Raw genomic sequence first — 17,892 nt, forward strand, 5'->3', positions numbered from 1 at the left:
CAAAAACAGATGTACTTTATGATAGATGCCATGGAAACAAGAACACAAGATTCTAGATAGTTCTTGGTGTCTTATCATACATGTACCCTGACCAGTGTTGGGGAGGTACCACTCCGGAGCAGTACACAAAGCAGGGATTGCAAGGCAGTCCAGGCCAGAGGAGGTACTGTGTAGGGTCACTTTCCCAAATTAGTCAATTCACGGTTCCACTGGCTCCTTGACTGGAGACTTCAGGGGCGACATGGACAACAGGGTCATGTTGAAGTCAGTGGGTTGTAATATCGTCCTGGGCTAAAAGTGGAAGACAACTTTCATGTCAGCACCCCGAGCTGAAGCTGTCTTGGGCATTCAGGCAGGGTTGATTTCACGGCAAAAACCATGGAGAAATTCAAACTCGGATTTCCAACACTGGCAGAGTAATTGAATAAGGGATATAAATCCTGACAGACCAAGAGATCAAGATGTGCTGCATCATGATGATCACAGATGAAAACAAAGACATAGCTATTAATCAATTCCATTGAACATTTATTATTGACATGCTTAAAACAGCAGGAGGGAACAACGAATTGTTGGCATACATGGCTTAAATTTTCATGTGTCCATTGCCTAGTGAACAGAAGCTATCATCCACGGTTCATTGTTTTCAAAATATACAGCACCATAACACCACCTACATGAACTCTAAAACACGAGTCATTGAAACCATGGAGGTCACTCTGCAGTCAAAATGATGCATGACATCAAGAAAGCTTTTCTATCAATTAGAACAACAGGCCAATGTTGAGATCCATTTGGACTGTGACTAACTGCCTACTCTGACCTACATAATCTTGCTACAAAATCTTTTGGTTTCCTTAGGTTGTAACAACATAGTTGAGATCCATTTGTACTAGATATGGACTACATTTGGATCCAATGTTGAGATCCATTTGGACTAGATACAACTAGATGTAACTGCCTACTCTGACCTGCTACATAATCTTGCTACATGTTGTAACAACATACAGAACTCTACTTTAGTTTGACTTCATTTGGCAATGGTTTACCCTCAATACCCGCAAGAACATTATCAATCATGAGTCGTTCCATATTTCTCCTGGTTTTGTCAGTAGCTGACCCTTGGTGAGGCGTGAGAATAACGTTGCTGAGTTTTAGTAACGGATGATCTCTTGGGAGGGGTTCTGGTGTCGACACATCCAAGGCAGCCCCTCGGATTCTGTTGGCTTTCAGTGCATCCACCATAGCATCCTGATCAATGACTTTTCCTAAAGAAGAGGACACCTTTTTACAGACAAATCCAATAATCACAACTACATTTTGAAGGACAGTTTCTTCCAAAGTCAGTGCCGCATCCTAGGTTGTCTAAAAAACATGTTGCTCAAACCATCAAACTAAACCAAGTGTCCTTTTATTCATATTTAAAAGAGATATTACATTGAGGCCCTTTATTAGTTCACAGCGCTGAAAATCATACTCACCTCTAGAAAGATTTACAATAGTGGCAGTGGGCTTCATCATGCTGAACTGGTCTTTTCCTATCATACCATCGGTTTCTGAGGTAAGCGAACAGGTTATAACTACGAAATCGCTCTGTCGCAGTAGTTCGTTAAGCTGGCAATAGGTAGCACCAACAGCAGCCTCATCCTCCACTGTCCTGTAATGGTCAAAGGGTGAATTTCATGACATCAGTCGCAGCTGTAGAGTGTCAGGGACTTTCACAAACACAAGACAGAGAGATGAGGTTATGTCAATGCTAAGCTGAGCGAATGAGTTATTCTTTGTGACTGAATAGCTAATAAACCAACCTTCGGTTCCTGTTATAGTAGAGAATTTTCATATCAAAGGCAAGTGCTCTCTTAGCAACTTTGAAACCAATGTCTCCCATCCCAATGATCCCAACAGTACCAGAGGAGACTTGCACACCAACAGCATTCATTGGGAATTCTTCCACTGGATTTGGACCCATTGCCGTATCAATTGCTAAAATAGAATGAGAATTTCAGGTTTCCTGTTGTCCCAGAAACAAATAATGATGGCCCAATGACAACTGGTAAAATGAGAGCACAGTTGCAGCCCTCGGACAGTCCTTCTCTTCTCTCTCAAAGCTTGGCCCAAAGTGGACATAATGTATTTGGAGTACCTGGATATCCTGGTATATTAATATTTTTACCACAAGGATTCACTTTCCAGGACTGTACAACTCATTTTTCAGCAGGAACTACTTACGACATGAGAGATTGGAAAACATAGAAAATGGTTACTGCCGAGATAACCCTATGTTCTGTTCTTTCACCAACTCTTGCACGATGACGTGATGTGACGGGCCCAGCCCAGGTGGTTGTCATCACAGGGATTTAAGTTGGAATTTTAATCAAATAGATGATCACCTGCAACCAAGTTTCGAGCAGACGCCAGCATCAGCAATATTCCCATTTCCGCAACAGCATCACCAAGAACGCCGGGGGTGTTTGACACTTTTATGCCATGACTGTTCAGTAGCTTAATGTCAATATGATCACAGCCAACCCCATGGTTGGCCACAACTTTCAGATTAGGGTAGAGGTCAAAGTTCTCCTGAATAAATCTATGACCCCGCCCATCTCGAGTTGGTCGAACAAAAGCACCCAATATTTTCGCTCCAACTGACGGATTTTTAAGTACATTTTGATGGAGCACAACACTGAATAGATCTTCAAGGTTTCTGACCAACTCTGGTGGCATTCCAACGACTGGATCTTCCTTTTCAGTGCTGTGGATAACGACGAATTTCTTTTCCATTTCGCTGGCTTCTTTTTCCATGGGCGCTGACATTTTCAGATCATGTGACCCACTATTTTTCGTGAGATTTCTCGAAACATACGAGATTTCGCAATAGTGTCCATTTTGATTCTCAAGCCGCCAGAAAAGCAGATTTAAACTCGATAAATGCAGACTTACGAGCTCTAAAGGCATTCTTTGATTGCTACAGTACGTTTTCAGAATAGTATGCAGCACTCTGCACAACTTCAGTATTTTACGAAAGTCAGATTAGTACTGGAAAAATGCGTTTTTGTGTGACGAAATGTCGGCCAAATGTCTTGTAATGTAGAGCTGGCCGGTGATTCTAGTATAAGTTGCAGTTGGCACTTACCTAGATTTAAAAAAAACTGCTAAAATATATAATTTTGATCCATAATTTGGATGTTTAGTCAGTCCATGCAGTCCTAGATTTTGGATCATGTACTTGGCTGGCCTAGATTTTTGGGTGCGAATGGCTCGTGATGGATGCCGCCGGCTTATCGAAACCTCTCGCACCTGTCCTATGCCTACCTAACCTACCTCTGCTGTCAAGATTGTCTGGGCGATGTCGCCAAAAGGAAAGGCGACGTTGTTTGTCTGGCCACAGGTCAGTGAAGTGAGTCACTGTTGCCATGGCGGGTGTCAAGATTGTCTGGGCGATGTCGCCAAAAGGAAAGGCGACGTTGTTTGTCTGGCCACAGGTCAGTGAAGTGAGTCACTGTTGCCATGGCGGGTGTCACGATTGGCTTAAATTTACAATCCCCGATCGGAAATCAGAAATGACGTAGTTTTATCGCATTCAACAATTGAACAGTGGCGCTTCTATAGTCAACCGATGACCTTTTTTTGTGCTGTGAATGGGGATTGTAAACTCGTTCCTCACGATTTTCTGAATTTGATCGCATCACAGTACCGTACGAGATAAAAGGGCCATTATTTGGGGGGTTCAATCTATTCTAACTCTTGATTGATGATGACATGGTGAATTAGCCCTGGACGTCTTCAGAGATTAAGATGTGGTCTTCATGGAGCAGTGTGCCAGATAAACAATGTACATTCCCATCGAAGAAGAGCTGCTTGTCATATCGTGACCATTAGTTCTAACTCCTCTGTTTGTTTCAGTTAAGAAATCAAGATGCCTGCAGACACCTTCATCTGTGGCTCGTGCCAGACCACATTCAACGACATCTCACTGTTTATAGAGCACAAGAAGCAACCTTGTGAGTCGGCCCAAGAGGAAGAAATGCATATCGTACAGCAAGCAGATGATGCCAGTACCATGCATATTGTGGCTGAGGCAGTGGACACATCACATGAGACGGACAAAGTGCAGGAGGGCACAATTGAGGGAGCTACCTGTAAGTATCCAGCTCAGGAATGTCCGGTCTTCGAGCCATCTGTTTGACAGCTTTAAATCGGTTTATGACTAAATCATTCTCTTGGGTCTCATCTCATCATTATGATGTACTTGAAAATGCAAAGGGGTAATTATGTTTGTATTGCTAAAAATCAGAATATCACCTTTTAAACATTGCAAAAGTATAGCTCCAAGTTTTCGTTTTTTTTCCAGCTGTTCAGCATGTGCAACTTATCCAGGTTCCTGTCTCAGAGGGCATCAGACTAACCAAAGAACAAGCAGAGGCTGTAGTGAAAGCAGCAAGCCAGTCTGGGAGTTTGTTGGAAGGGACAGGACCGACCTTCCTCAAGCTGACCAGCCCAGTGGTCCATCATGAGTCAGGGGAAGCAATACAAGTCCAACAGGTGACTCCCAAAACACCCGGTAAGGAGAGAAAACCGATACTACAACACCAATAGTTTCATGTATTTCTTTTGATAGCAAGATCAAGCTTTACCAGGTTTTCAATCAAACTATGTTACGTGACGGTGGAGGTTTCCCTGAAACATGGATACTGATTCCTCTAATTCTATTGACTCATGATTGGCAAACAAAATGGTTCTGAAGATAAGTGTAACATACACCACTGCATTGAAACTATGAAAATGTCCTGGCCATTCAGCCTGTTCATGTGCATGTATTTTATTCATTGTGTTTTTGTGATTCCAGGAAGAAAACGAGGTCGGCCAAGGAAGGGTGAAGGGAAGAAACCTTTAGTGGTGGAAAAACCGGTAACAGAGACCAAAGATGCTTCTGTTAGCATTGGTAAGTAGCCACTGATGTCCTGGTGTTCAATGATATCCTGTGACTGGAGGCAATCTGTAACAAGAGATACATCTCTACAGTGAGTGTAGCTTATTTCCATTCTCCAAGCAGATTGAAGGATATTCTCTCTGCCACTACTGGATGTGACAAAGGTGAGTGATGATTTCTGAATCAGCAGGTCAGTAGCGATTCATCTATTCCCACAAAAGCTACAGAAGAGTGGTATAGAGTGCGAGGCTGATAGCCTACCTATGAGTGGGGTTAAGTGGCTGCCCATTTCATTTCAGGTAATGATGGAAGACTCCATTGTCCAAGATGCAGACGAACCTTTACAAGACTGCGACACTACAATTCACATCGGTGCCTCGCTAATTCAGAATACGTTGACATCAGTAAGAAAGAGGCGGTGCCTGGTTTAGAGAATGATGCTGACAGTGGGCCAGAAAATATCGACTTGGACGATGAAGTTATCATTGCCCGATATTCCCCTCGTGCGAAAAAAGTCAAGACGGAGCATGTGCCAAGTTCTGAAGTGCTGCAGGGTCTGGACAGTGGTGAACATGCTGAACCAAACGTGACAATAGAAATGGATGGTCAAACTGAGTTAGAGGCGTCACAGTCTGTCGTCACCTACGCCAGTAGCACAACTGCAACCATCAAAGAGAGGCCCATATTTGAGACAAATGAGGAAAAGGTCGAGTTTGAACAAAATCTGAATGTTGACTTGAGTCAGATCGACCACATGTTCAAAACGCATATCATTGAGCAGAATGTGAATGAGCATGCTCCACCACCAGCCAATCGGATCTCTCCTGAGTTGACGATCTTCTCGTGTAATACTTGCGATAAGGTATTCAAGACGATCTCCCACATGCGGCATCACTGCTTGATTCACACGAACCTGAAGCCATTCAGATGTCCCAAGTGTACCTATGCTTCCAACTCCAAAGGTAAGGTTGAGAATCATACGTTGGATGCTACACACTCAGTTACATATACCTCCCAATAGCTTGGGTTAAAGGTTTGTCCTTAAAATACAAGTAAGCTGTTGTGAAGAGAAATTTTTGAAGTCAAATCCACTACTTCTTATCCTTACAGATGGTTACTTGTCAATGTTTGTGTATGGGTTGGTTACTTGTTTGTGTATCCATCTAACCATTCCTTACTCTTCATTCCAGGCAACCTGTACACTCACATTAGGAAACACACCGGCCAGTTCTTCAGCTGTACCAAATGTAAATTCAAAACCGTCAACAAGTCACACCTGAACGAGCACATGGGGACGCACAGTGTTCGAAAGATCAAATGTAGCATATGCAAAAAGGACTACAGCACGAATAAATCGTTGTACAATCATGTGAGAAAGTATCACGGTAAGACGCAGGAAGGGGCAGAATACCTGAAGGAATTCACCCCACGCGTCAACAAGGGTCAAGCAGTCCTTCACCAGTGCCATGTCTGCAATAGAAAATTCAAGAAACGAATGGACAGGGATCGCCATCTCTTCATTCATAACATTAAAGCCAATCCAAACGTCTTCGCGTGTGAGTTGTGTGATTACACGGCCAGTCGAAGAGTCTATTTGGAAAACCATATCCGCAAGCATCGCATTATCTATCAGTGTGCGGCATGCCATGAGAAGTTCTTGAGCACGATTCGTCTCAATGATCATATCTCTGAGAAGCATCTTGGCGACGTTGCTCCACAACCAACTGAAAAGGATTGGGGTGATCTGTTTGAGGCGTCGATTAACTGTAGTCTTTATCTGCCAGAGCCTGACGGAAGCATCGACCATCTTGGCCAAGCATATGTTGTGAAACATGATGTGAAGAATACTGAGGTAGTTATAGAGGGAGCTAAGGAGGACACGCAAGCTCTGTTTGAGTTGAAGGATGCGATTGAGGAGTCAATAGAGGAGCAGTCTGGTGAGGCTGTCGAGGTGACGCAGATCATCCAAGAACTCAACACGCCGCTACAGACTGAGCAAGAAGAGATGCAAGGTACTGTTGAGGAGCAGCCTCTAGCTGGAGATGATGCACCTGTGGAGATAGAGGGGACTGACGCACAAGATGCCGTGCCCGATATACAGCCAGAATCAAGCACAGAAGCTCCGGTCCAGGTTAAAGAAGAGCTATTGGAGACTGAGGGTGCTGCTACAGGTGATGGAGCTGATGAAACATGTGGTCAGGAAGAAGCTATGGAAGGACCAGAGAGCTCCAACGAACCCGGCATTGAGAGCATGGAAGGCCCTGTCCCGCGTCATCTGTTAGGCACGGAGGATGAAGAGAGAAACCAGGACATATACAATAAGTTACAGTATCAGGCGATGAATATGGATGTGCTGACCAAGTTGCGCGAGACATTTGGGAACCAGGAATGTGAATTCTGTGGGCGGTTGTTCTACTCGCAGTTGGATTATGAGCCACATCTGAGGACACATACAGGTAGGTGGCTTTGTTCCGAAGGCATGGTAACTCGAGCTAGTCCAGCTTCCTCTCAGAGATGTTGCAAACTAAACTGACAGACTACTTTGGAACAAATGACGGAGAAGTTGTTCAGAACTAAGCGTTATTCAAATATATTTCCTTACATACAAGTTGCAGAGAAAATAGTGAAGTAGATGTCATTTTCTTGCACCTAGGGTCGTCTGCTGATGGTTTGTTTACATTCCAGGTGACAAGCCGTTTGCATGTGAAGACTGTGAGTATCGCTCTATCACGCGCGAGAACCTGAAGCGTCATTGTGAGAAGCATCATCAGCATATCTCACTCAAATGTGACAAGTGTGACTATGTGGCAGGAGCAAGGACGCAGCTGTGGACCCATCAGCATAAACACAAGGAGGCTGAGTCACCTTCCAATATATGTCCCATATGCCAGAGCGTATTTGCGAGGTGAGTTAGGTAACAAAATGCCCTGCGGATCTTGCGTTCTGATTAATCCACTTGCCATAACTATGAGCTATGCACGTACCAACAGTGATGTGAACATCATGACAAGTTCATGCAAACATATCCAGTTACAAGGTTGACTAGGACTTCGCATCATAGTTTCTGAAATAACTTCACACCTTTTGTTGGTGAGATGAATTTTCATTTGTTGTTGGTCTTGGTCATGGTCTTGGTGGTCATGTAGACCTGGTAGATTCATTGTGAACGACTAGAGGCTGGAATTGGATGTCCTCTGGTGCCCGCGGCATCCTTGGCAATACCAATGGTGAGCTTGTAGGTGTTGTGGATTGTTCAAATCCAACTCTTTGTCTTGTTTGTCTTCCAGTAAGAAGGCGCTTGGGGCTCATATCTTGACCAAGCATCCTACGATGAGCCGAGCGGAGGCCAAGAAGGTGACTGGTTACAACCACAGGATGCAGGGCAAAATAGGTAGGTGGTCCTGGGGAATACAAACCTCATCCTTACACAGGAAACTCTCCATGTGAGCTGGACTACTCCTGACATAGAATACATGGTTTTCAACTGCTAAGTCGCTGAATTATCAAATCTGGTTTTTGGTGAGAAGATATCTTTACCTGATGCCTGCCATACATGCAGTTGAAGGACTTAGTAGAACCTCATTGATCCATTTGTCATTTCAGGTCGGAGGTCTTACAAGTGTCCCTACTGTGATAAGGTATTCACCCGGGCTAACAGTGACCTTCAGAAGCACATCTGGATCCATGAGGGCATCAAGCCATTCAAGTGCTCCCTCTGTCCACATGCCTGCCGCAGTATGAACAACTTGAAGAGTCACATGCTCCGTCATAGTCAGACGAAACCGTTCATGTGTGGAGACTGTGGCAAGCTCTACAAGTCGAGGACAGCACTTCGATGGCACATGAGAAGTCATCGAGAGGGAAGGATATTCAAATGTAGCAGGTAATTTTGGCAAGGAAGACTGCAAGAGTGCGTTTTTGATAATTGAGTGAATGTTCAGTAAATTTCTGGTTCAAAACTTTGCTTTGATTTCAGCAGTGCAAATGTAAGATCGATTCCCTCAAAGAAATGACACGTAGAATGATGTGATAAAGTCCAATGTTTCCTTCCACCTACCAGCAGAGTGACTTCCCTGTGGTTGTTGACTGATCAGCAGGAGGCCAGTTGTAAATGATTGGAGTGATGCCCATTCTGGCATTCTCTGTTAAGCTCTGGTGAAGTTCGGCTTTTGTATTTTTCAGATGCCCATATGAAGCAATCCAGAAAAGTCATCTGAAACGCCACATGGAAACTCACGAGGTCATCAAGAAGTACATGTGTGAATACTGTGATTATTCTGCCAATACGTTGGGCTACATGAAGATCCACCACACCAAGTTCCACAAAGATCTGCCCCAACAAAGCGTAGAAGCAACCACGTCATCTTCAAGAGAACTGCCGCCAAACACCAAGGCATTCAAGTGCTTGAGCTGTGATTATATATTCGGCAATATCTGGGACATCAAGCGACATTTGAAAGTGCGTCATCACCTTCATGTTGAGGATATCCGAGCTCTTGAGACGACCGAGGTGTCACGCATCGTGCCGGCGGATGTCGTCAGTGGCCAGGAGGCTGAGATGGGAACAGGAGTTGAGGTGAGTTGGGACACCAACCATTCAGGCGAGGCTGTCATCCCTCCTCTGTATCTGGTGACATCAACAGAGAGGTCCAGGTTTTAGTACCAGTCAGCTGGGTATAGCTAGGTTCTCTAGCATTCTCTGCAATACTTACATGTAGCTTCAAACATTTTATATAGTTTCTTGATTGAAAACTTTTGTCCTTTAGGTAATTGAGGTGGACAATCTCCCTGCGGATTCCGTGGTCCATACTCAAACAGCTGAGGACGATGCCCGTGAAGCTCTGGAGACGTTGCAGTACTCGACCGTCCCCACTGCTGATAATGATGTTGATGAGAAGACACAATCTGCTGTTAACATTTTACAGCAAATCATCGACATGTCACAACAAGTGAGTTCTAGAAAATTGTCTGATTCGGTCACAATCTAATGTTCACAATAGCAAATACTTGAAGAGGTGTTCCTGTTGATTTACAAGTCCATGTTGAGGTGGCAACTTGAGATGAAATTTCAAGTTGTTTAATATTGTTTGCCTTTTTAAAACCCTTCCTGTTCGCCTTGAACGCGAGGGATATTCATACGGGACTTCAACAACTTCAATAACACTGCTTCTCTCCATCTGTTCTAGGGCACCTTTCCAAGCCAGTCTCAACAGATTACAGTTCAGACAGGACAAGATGGTCAGATCGTCTCCGTGAATCCAGAGACCATCATCCTGCAGCAAGACGGCCAGGAACTCGTCGTCTCATCAGAAGCCTCCCAAGCGTTACAATCAGGAGAGTTTGTGATCCAAGTGATGAATGAGGAGAACTGTGTCATGGGTCAGGAAACAGTGGTCACATCTTCCCAAGCTCTGCCACACACTGTGACCATACCAGAAGGTGTGACGGAAGTGTTGTCTGTTTCCCCCGGGAATGAGTTCTTCCAGACTGTACAGGAAGATGTCAATGTGATTACCTCAGAGTCCAACATTTCCAGCTAAATAAATCTATCAACATGTAAGGGTTATAAGACTTATACATGTACATGTTCAAAATGCCCTGTTTACCAAAATGAATTTTGCCGCTCTCATTACTAATGAGAGCGGCAAAACTCATTTTGGTTACATCTCTAATGAAAATTGAATGAGAAATATGGTTCAAATGTTCACAGTTCTGTTTCTAATCTAGACCATGAGACTCCGGCATGTTAGATTATGCATCTAAGGTTATGGTATTTCTCTTGTTTATATATAAGCATGCTGAACCATTATGGTGTTTTGTAAGTTTGGATTTTATTGGGATGTGTATGAATGAATACATTAATCTTTGTTAAATCATATTGTCTTGTTATTACTTCACCAAGGACGTCTTTGCTGACATCCTGGTGATTCTGTTTTTGGCATCCTGGCACCAGTGGATTTACTGCCTCTCAATATTTTGTGATGATGAAGAAGTGACAAGAAACCAGAATCTCACGATGGTTTTTCTCTCTCTCAGACAAGTGATGAGATGTCCTCCTACTGTAGTCGTATGGAGAAGACGTTTAGATCTTAGTCACTGTCGCCCTGCACCAATAAACGCCAATTCAGAGGGACACCCAGCGTCCCTTAACGAAGTGGCTGAATATTAACACTATATCAATTGTCTTATAAAAACGAATCCTCTCGCACGAGTGGTCCAAGCCACATGTCACCTGGAGTAGTCGCAATGGCTGCATCCGTGTTCATGATACTGTCTCTTGGCCTGACAATCTATTGACATGCCGACCACTTACAAGCCGTGGGCATCAATCCTCAAGTCTCCTCCCTCCTGAAGGATGGATAATATGCACAACGACAGGGGCTATTAAGTTACTCTCGAAAAGCTAAGGCGTCTTGACGAGTGTCAGATTGAGATTCCGGTCACACTGCTGACTCATTTGGCATGGACCTGCAGCGGGATATTGCAGAACTGCTGATCGCCGCTCCACCCACAGAGCTGCTCAATTCATTTCCTCAATAACATGTCGCACGAGCATGAGATGCATCAAGATACAGGAGCATCACGGCGTGCGACAACGCGTTTACCGACATGGCCCCCTCAGCTGGTTGCTTTCCCTATCATGCGGGGCAACAGCTAACACAAGGGAAAATCAAAGCATGAGTTACCAACCAGAACGTTGAAAGGGGGAGCCAAAAAGTCGTCTAAGTCGTGATGGCTCTTTGCCTGTTTCACTGTAGAATGATGGCGCGTACGAAACACGGATACAAACGGGAAAACCCGCATTGATATGCCAATAGGTCAAGTGTCGTTTGCGTGATTAACCGTCTTTAAACTGATTAAAAAATGTGCCTAACTTATCAAATTGAACCTATTCTTGGTAAGATATGCCCATTATCACAATAGGCCTATCAATGTATGCTTATCAAAACAGGTATGAATCGACACGGGAGATTCGCAATAACCAAACACTTCGATAAACCAGCTCAGTACTTAGGCCAACATATCAATATTACCAGCCTGATAATCATGTCCTGGACACAATAACAATTCTACTAAACCTCCAGGATGTAGCGAAATTATCCGTTATCACTTCCAAAGAAAAGGAGAAACTTGTCATTTATAATCACTCGCAGAACAGTCTTATAGACAATCCTTCTTTGCAAGTGAAGAGAACCGAACGTAACATCCACGACTGGAACAAGGGACGATTACGAGGACCGCTGAACAAACCCCGGACCGCACCCACTGCCTGAACCTTCCGCCGAGGACCGCTGAACAAAGCCCCGGACCGCACCCACTGCCTGAACCTTCCGCCGAGGACCGCTGAACAAACCCCGGACCGCACCCACTGCCTGAACCTTCCGTCATGAAGTCTCATTTAGCTTTATTGATGTTGGTCCTTCTGGGACTCAATTCTTCCTTGGCCAGACCCACTAGTTCCGAAAAAGCAGCACCTGAGAATATGTATAAGGTAAGAAAATGTACCACTTCCCGGTGTAATAGTTAAGTTAATCCTCCGGAGAATTAGTCCTTCCCTGTACACCGGTGTAACATCTGTGGTTGTTCCCCATGTGTCAGTGTTTCCAAACAATAGGCAGCTAGAGAGACCACGACTTTTCAATAGGGGGGATACACAGAAAAACTTGTCAATCTATTTTTGAGCGTTCCCAAACAATGAGGGGAAACACTCAAAAACATTACACCGGCCCTTAGGTAATAAAAATATCATGTAGAAATATTAGTCGAAAACTGTCAAACGTCAAATATATTCCTTGTCTGGTTTGTCATAAGAGGATTAAATAATTATACGACAAAAGTGTCTACAGACGTCACTTAATTATTTATTCATGATATTTCGTTAGATTTGTTAGTTTGGCAAATATTGCAATCTTGCCAATCAATGAGCCCTTTTTAAGAGAGCAGAATCACTGTTCATTACATGTATTAATTACCATTCAGAAACATATAAAACATGAATGAGGTTCCTAACGAGTTGATTGTGACCGGAATTTATATCACTTGAGAAACACTTTTTGACAATTCATATTTCAACATTGATCGCGTGTGATCCAATTAAACCGGATATAGCAGAACACAAAATACACCTATCTTTCTGAAATGAGACGTTGTTCCCTGTAAGCTTAAGCTTAAGGCCGTGATACAATTTTGGGAATTTGGCCTTTTAAGGGTTATAATACGCCTACAACTTCTTTCAGATAGCCGCCAATATGCTGCTAAAGACCAGTGAATCTGTCCAAGAATGGGGCAATCAAGTTCTGGACGTATCCAACTCCGGTTTCACCACTCATCTCCTGAAAGAGCTAAGAAACTCCTTGACCTCTGTCACGGAACACACCAATACGAACCTTGAGCCATACCTGGTAATGTTGACAGTCATGAAGTCCGATAGCGCCGTCGAGACACGCACGCAACCCCCGCAAAGTATCGCGGATGAGGCGACGGCCATGCTGAAGGAGGATGTGGCCAAGGTCGTCCTCAAGGATGACGAAAAGCTTTTATTGGTCACTGGAGGTGGGTGTATACTTTAAACAAATAGCATCGTGTAATGTCACCAGTCGGGCCGGGAGGATGCTCTTCAGTCTCCGGTATATAGACACTGTAAATGGCGCTTGAAGGCATTTGAATCCGGGATCAACTTTTTTCTTACATCGGATGGTAGGATGGATTTAGTGCAAGGTAGTGCAGTTTCAGTGCATAGCAGGGAATGAAAGTGAAATGGGGCAGGGTGTCAGTACAGACTGGCAGAGCGCGCAGGTAGTGCTGAACTGTCTTTTACGACATTCCATGACTTTGGTTGTGCGCGGTTTAAGAAGTGATGCCTCAAACTGAAACTCAAGAAGGCCTTGGTCACGTACAGGATGTCGTTTCGATCGCAGCCGCGGTCCTTGGCGTCACAACCAAGGTCAATTCGACATGTTTAATCATCGTTCATTTACTCATTACAGATGGTGAATCCGCGGCCAGCACGCGCCTCCGTCTGAACGTGCGTCTGTTTGAGCAGATCATGCAGAGGCTGGAGAACACCATTGAGGACTTGATCGACCTCATGTCTGTTGGTGATGGTAAGTTGGTGCCAATGGCCTTGAACTTTGATACTCAGGGAAGAGCCTCAGTTCTTTCGCCTGAAGGAATAAGGCATGGATTGATGTCATCTGACGCCATTCTATAGGCCAGCGTTAGTTACAGAACTGACTGCCTTGGGGATTTGACTGTGGCCTGCAATCGGTATATTCAAAGTATCAAGTTATCATTTATTCCTCCTGGTGATATATCTATAGTGAATTATTGAATATTCTATATCTGAGTTAAGATAAATTTGGGCCACTCTTTCGCAAAAGGATTTTTCCAAATTAGTCATAGTCTTCATCAGTTCTTGATACAGCTTAGCACATTGTAATCTTGTTTTCTTTTCAGAACAAGATCTCGAAAATGAACTCCTTGATTTTGTCAGTGAAATAGCCTCCGAATCAATGGGTCTTTCGATCGTCTTCTCAGGGATGGAAAACAGCTTCGCCCAGGAGGTGACCAATCCAAGGTAGGTCATCCTGAATCTCTAGGTTTAGACATTGATTGAATGGTCGCGTTACCGGGGTGTTCGCGTTAGTGAAGTTGAAAATCCGGGGACAAATGCATGATTAAGTTTTCCCGCCAAAATTGTTGAACTTTTTCATAAGTTCAAAATTCTGAAAAATTTTCAAAGCCAAAAATTTTGTTGGGGCTGATGATGTTTCTTCATTTTGAGCCGAAAAAAACAAGTGAAAAAAAGTTTTGGACTCAGAAATGTTTTCATCCTTCAGAGTTGAATTTTACCTCAACTTTTTTTCTTGCAGTCGTCGACAGCGTCGTAGCCTAGCGGCTGGTTGTCCTACCCAGCATCAGCACTAGTCACTAATGACGACTAACCCATGATTCGAAACCGGAAATGACGCATGACCACTTTCCTCTTTGGCTCAATAGTCTTAATTGTCTCTTACAGTCGCCAACGCCGGAGAATCGCGTCCGATTGCCGTGTCATGGTAAAACAGCAGTAGTAGCTTTGAATAACATCAGTTATTGACGCCGACGTTAATGTTAACGATCTCTGCGGTGAACAACTCGATCCAAGAGAGTGCCTCTGAGGTGTGCGCGCGAAGCGCTGGTCAGGGTGCAGGCCGCTGGCCGTCCTGCAGACGCTGGCGGGAATGATCGTTTCAACGCCAGGCCAACATTTGCCTAAGCAAGCTATTAAAGGATTGAAGTGGGCTCCCGGACTGTAAGATTACTATCCGCTGATCTGTGTACAGAAACATAGATCAAGTACAGTTAATAGGCAGGTTTCGAACTCTTACGAAGTGCTGAGAACTACGAGATATGTAAATCATGATGAATTTTAAAAGATTTCCCTGATTCTCTCGACTCAATAACCTTTGCGGTTCTTTCACGTAACGACAACTGTGTTTATTTTTGCCACCATTGAATGCTTTCGATTTCTTGTTGGTGAAATTTTAAAAGCTTTCCTGACACTTTGCTAATCCCGTGATTACACAATAAACTGAAAACAAAAGAAGGTGTTTTCGTCATTTTTCAAGGTTGAGGAACCGCTTCAAACAAGATAGCGACCTTTCAATGTTGAATGGGTTCATTCAGATCTTAAAGATTAAACTGTAAAACTAGAAGGTCAACGTGTTTGTTCAACACGAGCTGAGAGGAGGATGCTGTGATTCTATCTATTCCTCGAGTTCGATTATTTTTAGCACATTTCCAATGAAAACGTATCGGTGATATTAAAGGGAGACGCATTCGAAAAATAAGATGCACTATGTCAGTTTACCACCCTGAGACTCAAGTTTTTCATTCAAACCTCGTCGCTTCCCCGGATTGTTAGTTATTTGGTTTGCAAACATCATTTCGGGCTTTTTAAATTTTGAATAGGAACTCCTTTATGAAAGATTCTCTCACAGGCAGTGGGCCTCGCATCGTGTCATGTCTCACAGGCAGTAAACACGGCCTCGCATCGTGTCATGTCTCACAGCTACAGGCAGTAAACACGGCCTCGCATAGTATAAATGTCTCACAGGCAGTAAACACGGCCTCGCATCGTGTTATGTCTCACAGGCAGTAAACACGGCCTCGCATCGTGTTATGTCTCACAGGCAGTAAACACGGCCTCGCATCGTGTTATGTCTCACAGGCAGTAAACACGGCCTCGCATCGTGTCATGTCTCACAGGCAGTAAACACGGCCTCGCATCGTGTCATGTCTCACAGGCAGTAAACACGGCCTCGCATCGTGTTATGTCTCACAGGCAGTAAACACGGCCTCGCATCGTGTCATGTCTCACAGGCAGTAAACACGGCCTCGCATCGTGTCATGTCTCACAGGCAGTAAACACGGCCTCGCATCGTGTCATGTCTCACAGGCAGTAAACATTGTCGTGTTCGTGTCTTCGGCTGTTAACACGGTCTATTCGGAATTAGTAATTGTCGTGGTTGTTACGAGCACGAGTGAAATAAAGTGAACATTGTATTCTACACTGCTGATCAAATTCGTCCTTTAGATTAGATTCGCCAGGTTAGATCCGTAAAGCAACGTAACACAGTGGAAGAATACAACAAACATGGCCTCGCATCGTGTCATGTCTCACAGGCAGTAAACACGGCCTCGCATCGTGTCATGTCTCATAGGCAGTAAACACGGCCTCGCATCGTGTCATGTCTCATGAAAAGCTAATATGTAAAGTCAAGAACTTAGTGAGCCCCCCTTTAGGTCGGGGGAGCTCCCCCGAACCCCCCTACGAGCATATGTTAAGTGCAAGCTCTAACAACTACAGCTCTTACAATGGGGGGACACCCCCCAAACCCCCCTCCGTCGACATAGGTTTTTACCAGTGCGTTGGGGGGAAGCTCCCCCCAAACCCCCCCGGTGGACAGTCAACTAGCCCTTCTGTGTCATACTGCTGGAGGGGGGGGGGGGTGCGATGGGACCATCCATATAGTTCCTTCCGACACATTTTTGTTTTGGTAATGTAATACATTGTGATTGACCTTATTCACGGGAATCGGGCGTTTCCAGTGATATACGACACAAATGGGTTGTCCTCATGCATTCACTTTCGAAACGCATTTTAAAATAGATGTTACGTCCTGTTAATGGGGCACGTCATCATCGCGTACATTTGGGAAAAACTCCCTAACGAGACCGGAGCAGACGGCTGAAAGTAGTTTAATTATTGGCCGCTAGGGTACAGAATGTACGTCGCTCACCCGAATTTTTCACGCAACTATAGCTAAATAGAGCTAGTTCTAGTTTGTGATTCAATTTGATACTTCAGATTTGGGCAGTAGACCAATATAACTTAGTCGTCAGTGTGGTTTTAAGCTGGAAAAACGTATTTGTTTTTCTTAAAGTGCCTTTTTTGGACGGGTGTGTGCGATTGTTTTGTTTTTATGTCACGTGACCTCGATCATGTCGACACAAAATTGAAATAAACCACCCTTTTCTGTCATTATTTAGGACGGATATTTCTCTGATAAAAATATTAATATAATTGGCCAATTTCTTAGGCATATGATGTAGCGAATTCCCATGAAGATTTAAATTAATTTAAATTAATTTCAAGCAATGGGATAGCAACCACCACCGGAAGATCGCGGAGAAATCGGTAAACTCAACGGAGTTAATTCAGAAAAATACCAAAAAAAATTGTTTGTAGGATATACAATATTTACTCTCTTTATTTCACTTCATTTACATTATATACTCCCGCACACACGTGTATCTTAAGAGCCCCTCCTAAAGGGGGTCTTAATAAAACAATTTAGAATCACTGGAAATTATTCAAATTCACCCTTATGATACTGACAAGAAAGAATGATCAAATGGCAAGCTGTTACCCAACATGCAAAGCGAGCTGCGCTTTACCGTCGGTATTTACCACCAGC

At 43.9% G+C, this 17,892-nt stretch overlaps 3 protein-coding genes across 8 annotated transcripts; 2 read left to right on the forward strand and 1 right to left on the reverse strand.

The window, feature by feature from the left end:
• Positions 1–505: 505 nt before the first annotated feature.
• On the reverse strand, positions 506–2,813 carry LOC135495859 (glyoxylate reductase/hydroxypyruvate reductase-like). 2 transcript variants are annotated; one of them, XM_064784851.1, is made up of 4 exons: positions 2,391–2,813; positions 1,809–1,983; positions 1,482–1,657; positions 506–1,268 (listed from the first exon to the last, which is right to left on the reverse strand). In XM_064784851.1, exons 1-4 carry the CDS (start codon positions 2,800–2,802, stop codon positions 1,015–1,017), a joined length of 1,017 nt encoding a protein of 338 aa, XP_064640921.1. In that variant the 5' UTR covers positions 2,803–2,813; the 3' UTR covers positions 506–1,014. The 2 variants fall into 2 exon arrangements, with proteins under 2 accessions (XP_064640921.1, XP_064640922.1); XM_064784852.1 differs by lacking the exon at positions 2,391–2,813 and adding an exon at positions 2,230–2,337.
• Positions 2,814–2,858: 45 nt separating this feature from the next.
• On the forward strand, positions 2,859–10,778 carry LOC135496087 (zinc finger protein ZFAT-like). Of its 4 annotated transcripts, none has more exons than XM_064785212.1 (12): positions 2,859–2,986; positions 3,904–4,139; positions 4,352–4,561; positions 4,847–4,942; positions 5,230–5,892; positions 6,121–7,386; positions 7,616–7,835; positions 8,218–8,321; positions 8,534–8,813; positions 9,113–9,506; positions 9,697–9,879; positions 10,117–10,778. In XM_064785212.1, exons 2-12 carry the CDS (start codon positions 3,917–3,919, stop codon positions 10,468–10,470), a joined length of 3,993 nt encoding a protein of 1,330 aa, XP_064641282.1. In that variant the 5' UTR covers positions 2,859–2,986; positions 3,904–3,916; the 3' UTR covers positions 10,471–10,778. The 4 variants fall into 4 exon arrangements, with proteins under 4 accessions (XP_064641282.1, XP_064641279.1, XP_064641280.1 ...); XM_064785209.1 differs by having other exon boundaries at positions 2,859–2,970; XM_064785210.1 differs by lacking the exon at positions 2,859–2,986 and adding an exon at positions 3,422–3,482.
• Positions 10,779–11,949: 1,171 nt separating this feature from the next.
• On the forward strand, positions 11,950–15,736 carry LOC135496172 (uncharacterized). 2 transcript variants are annotated; one of them, XM_064785325.1, is made up of 5 exons: positions 11,950–12,422; positions 13,168–13,483; positions 13,918–14,034; positions 14,387–14,507; positions 14,949–15,736. In XM_064785325.1, the coding sequence occupies exons 1-5, from the start codon at positions 12,318–12,320 to the stop codon at positions 15,001–15,003; spliced, it is 714 nt and encodes a 237-aa protein (XP_064641395.1). In that variant the 5' UTR covers positions 11,950–12,317; the 3' UTR covers positions 15,004–15,736. The 2 variants fall into 2 exon arrangements, with proteins under 2 accessions (XP_064641395.1, XP_064641394.1); XM_064785324.1 differs by having other exon boundaries at positions 14,803–15,735.
• Positions 15,737–17,892: the final 2,156 nt, after the last annotated feature.

Source organism: Lineus longissimus, chromosome 11 (assembly GCF_910592395.1).
Source record: "Lineus longissimus chromosome 11, tnLinLong1.2, whole genome shotgun sequence".
In the NCBI taxonomy this organism is placed as follows: Eukaryota; Metazoa; Nemertea; class Pilidiophora; order Heteronemertea; family Lineidae; genus Lineus; species Lineus longissimus.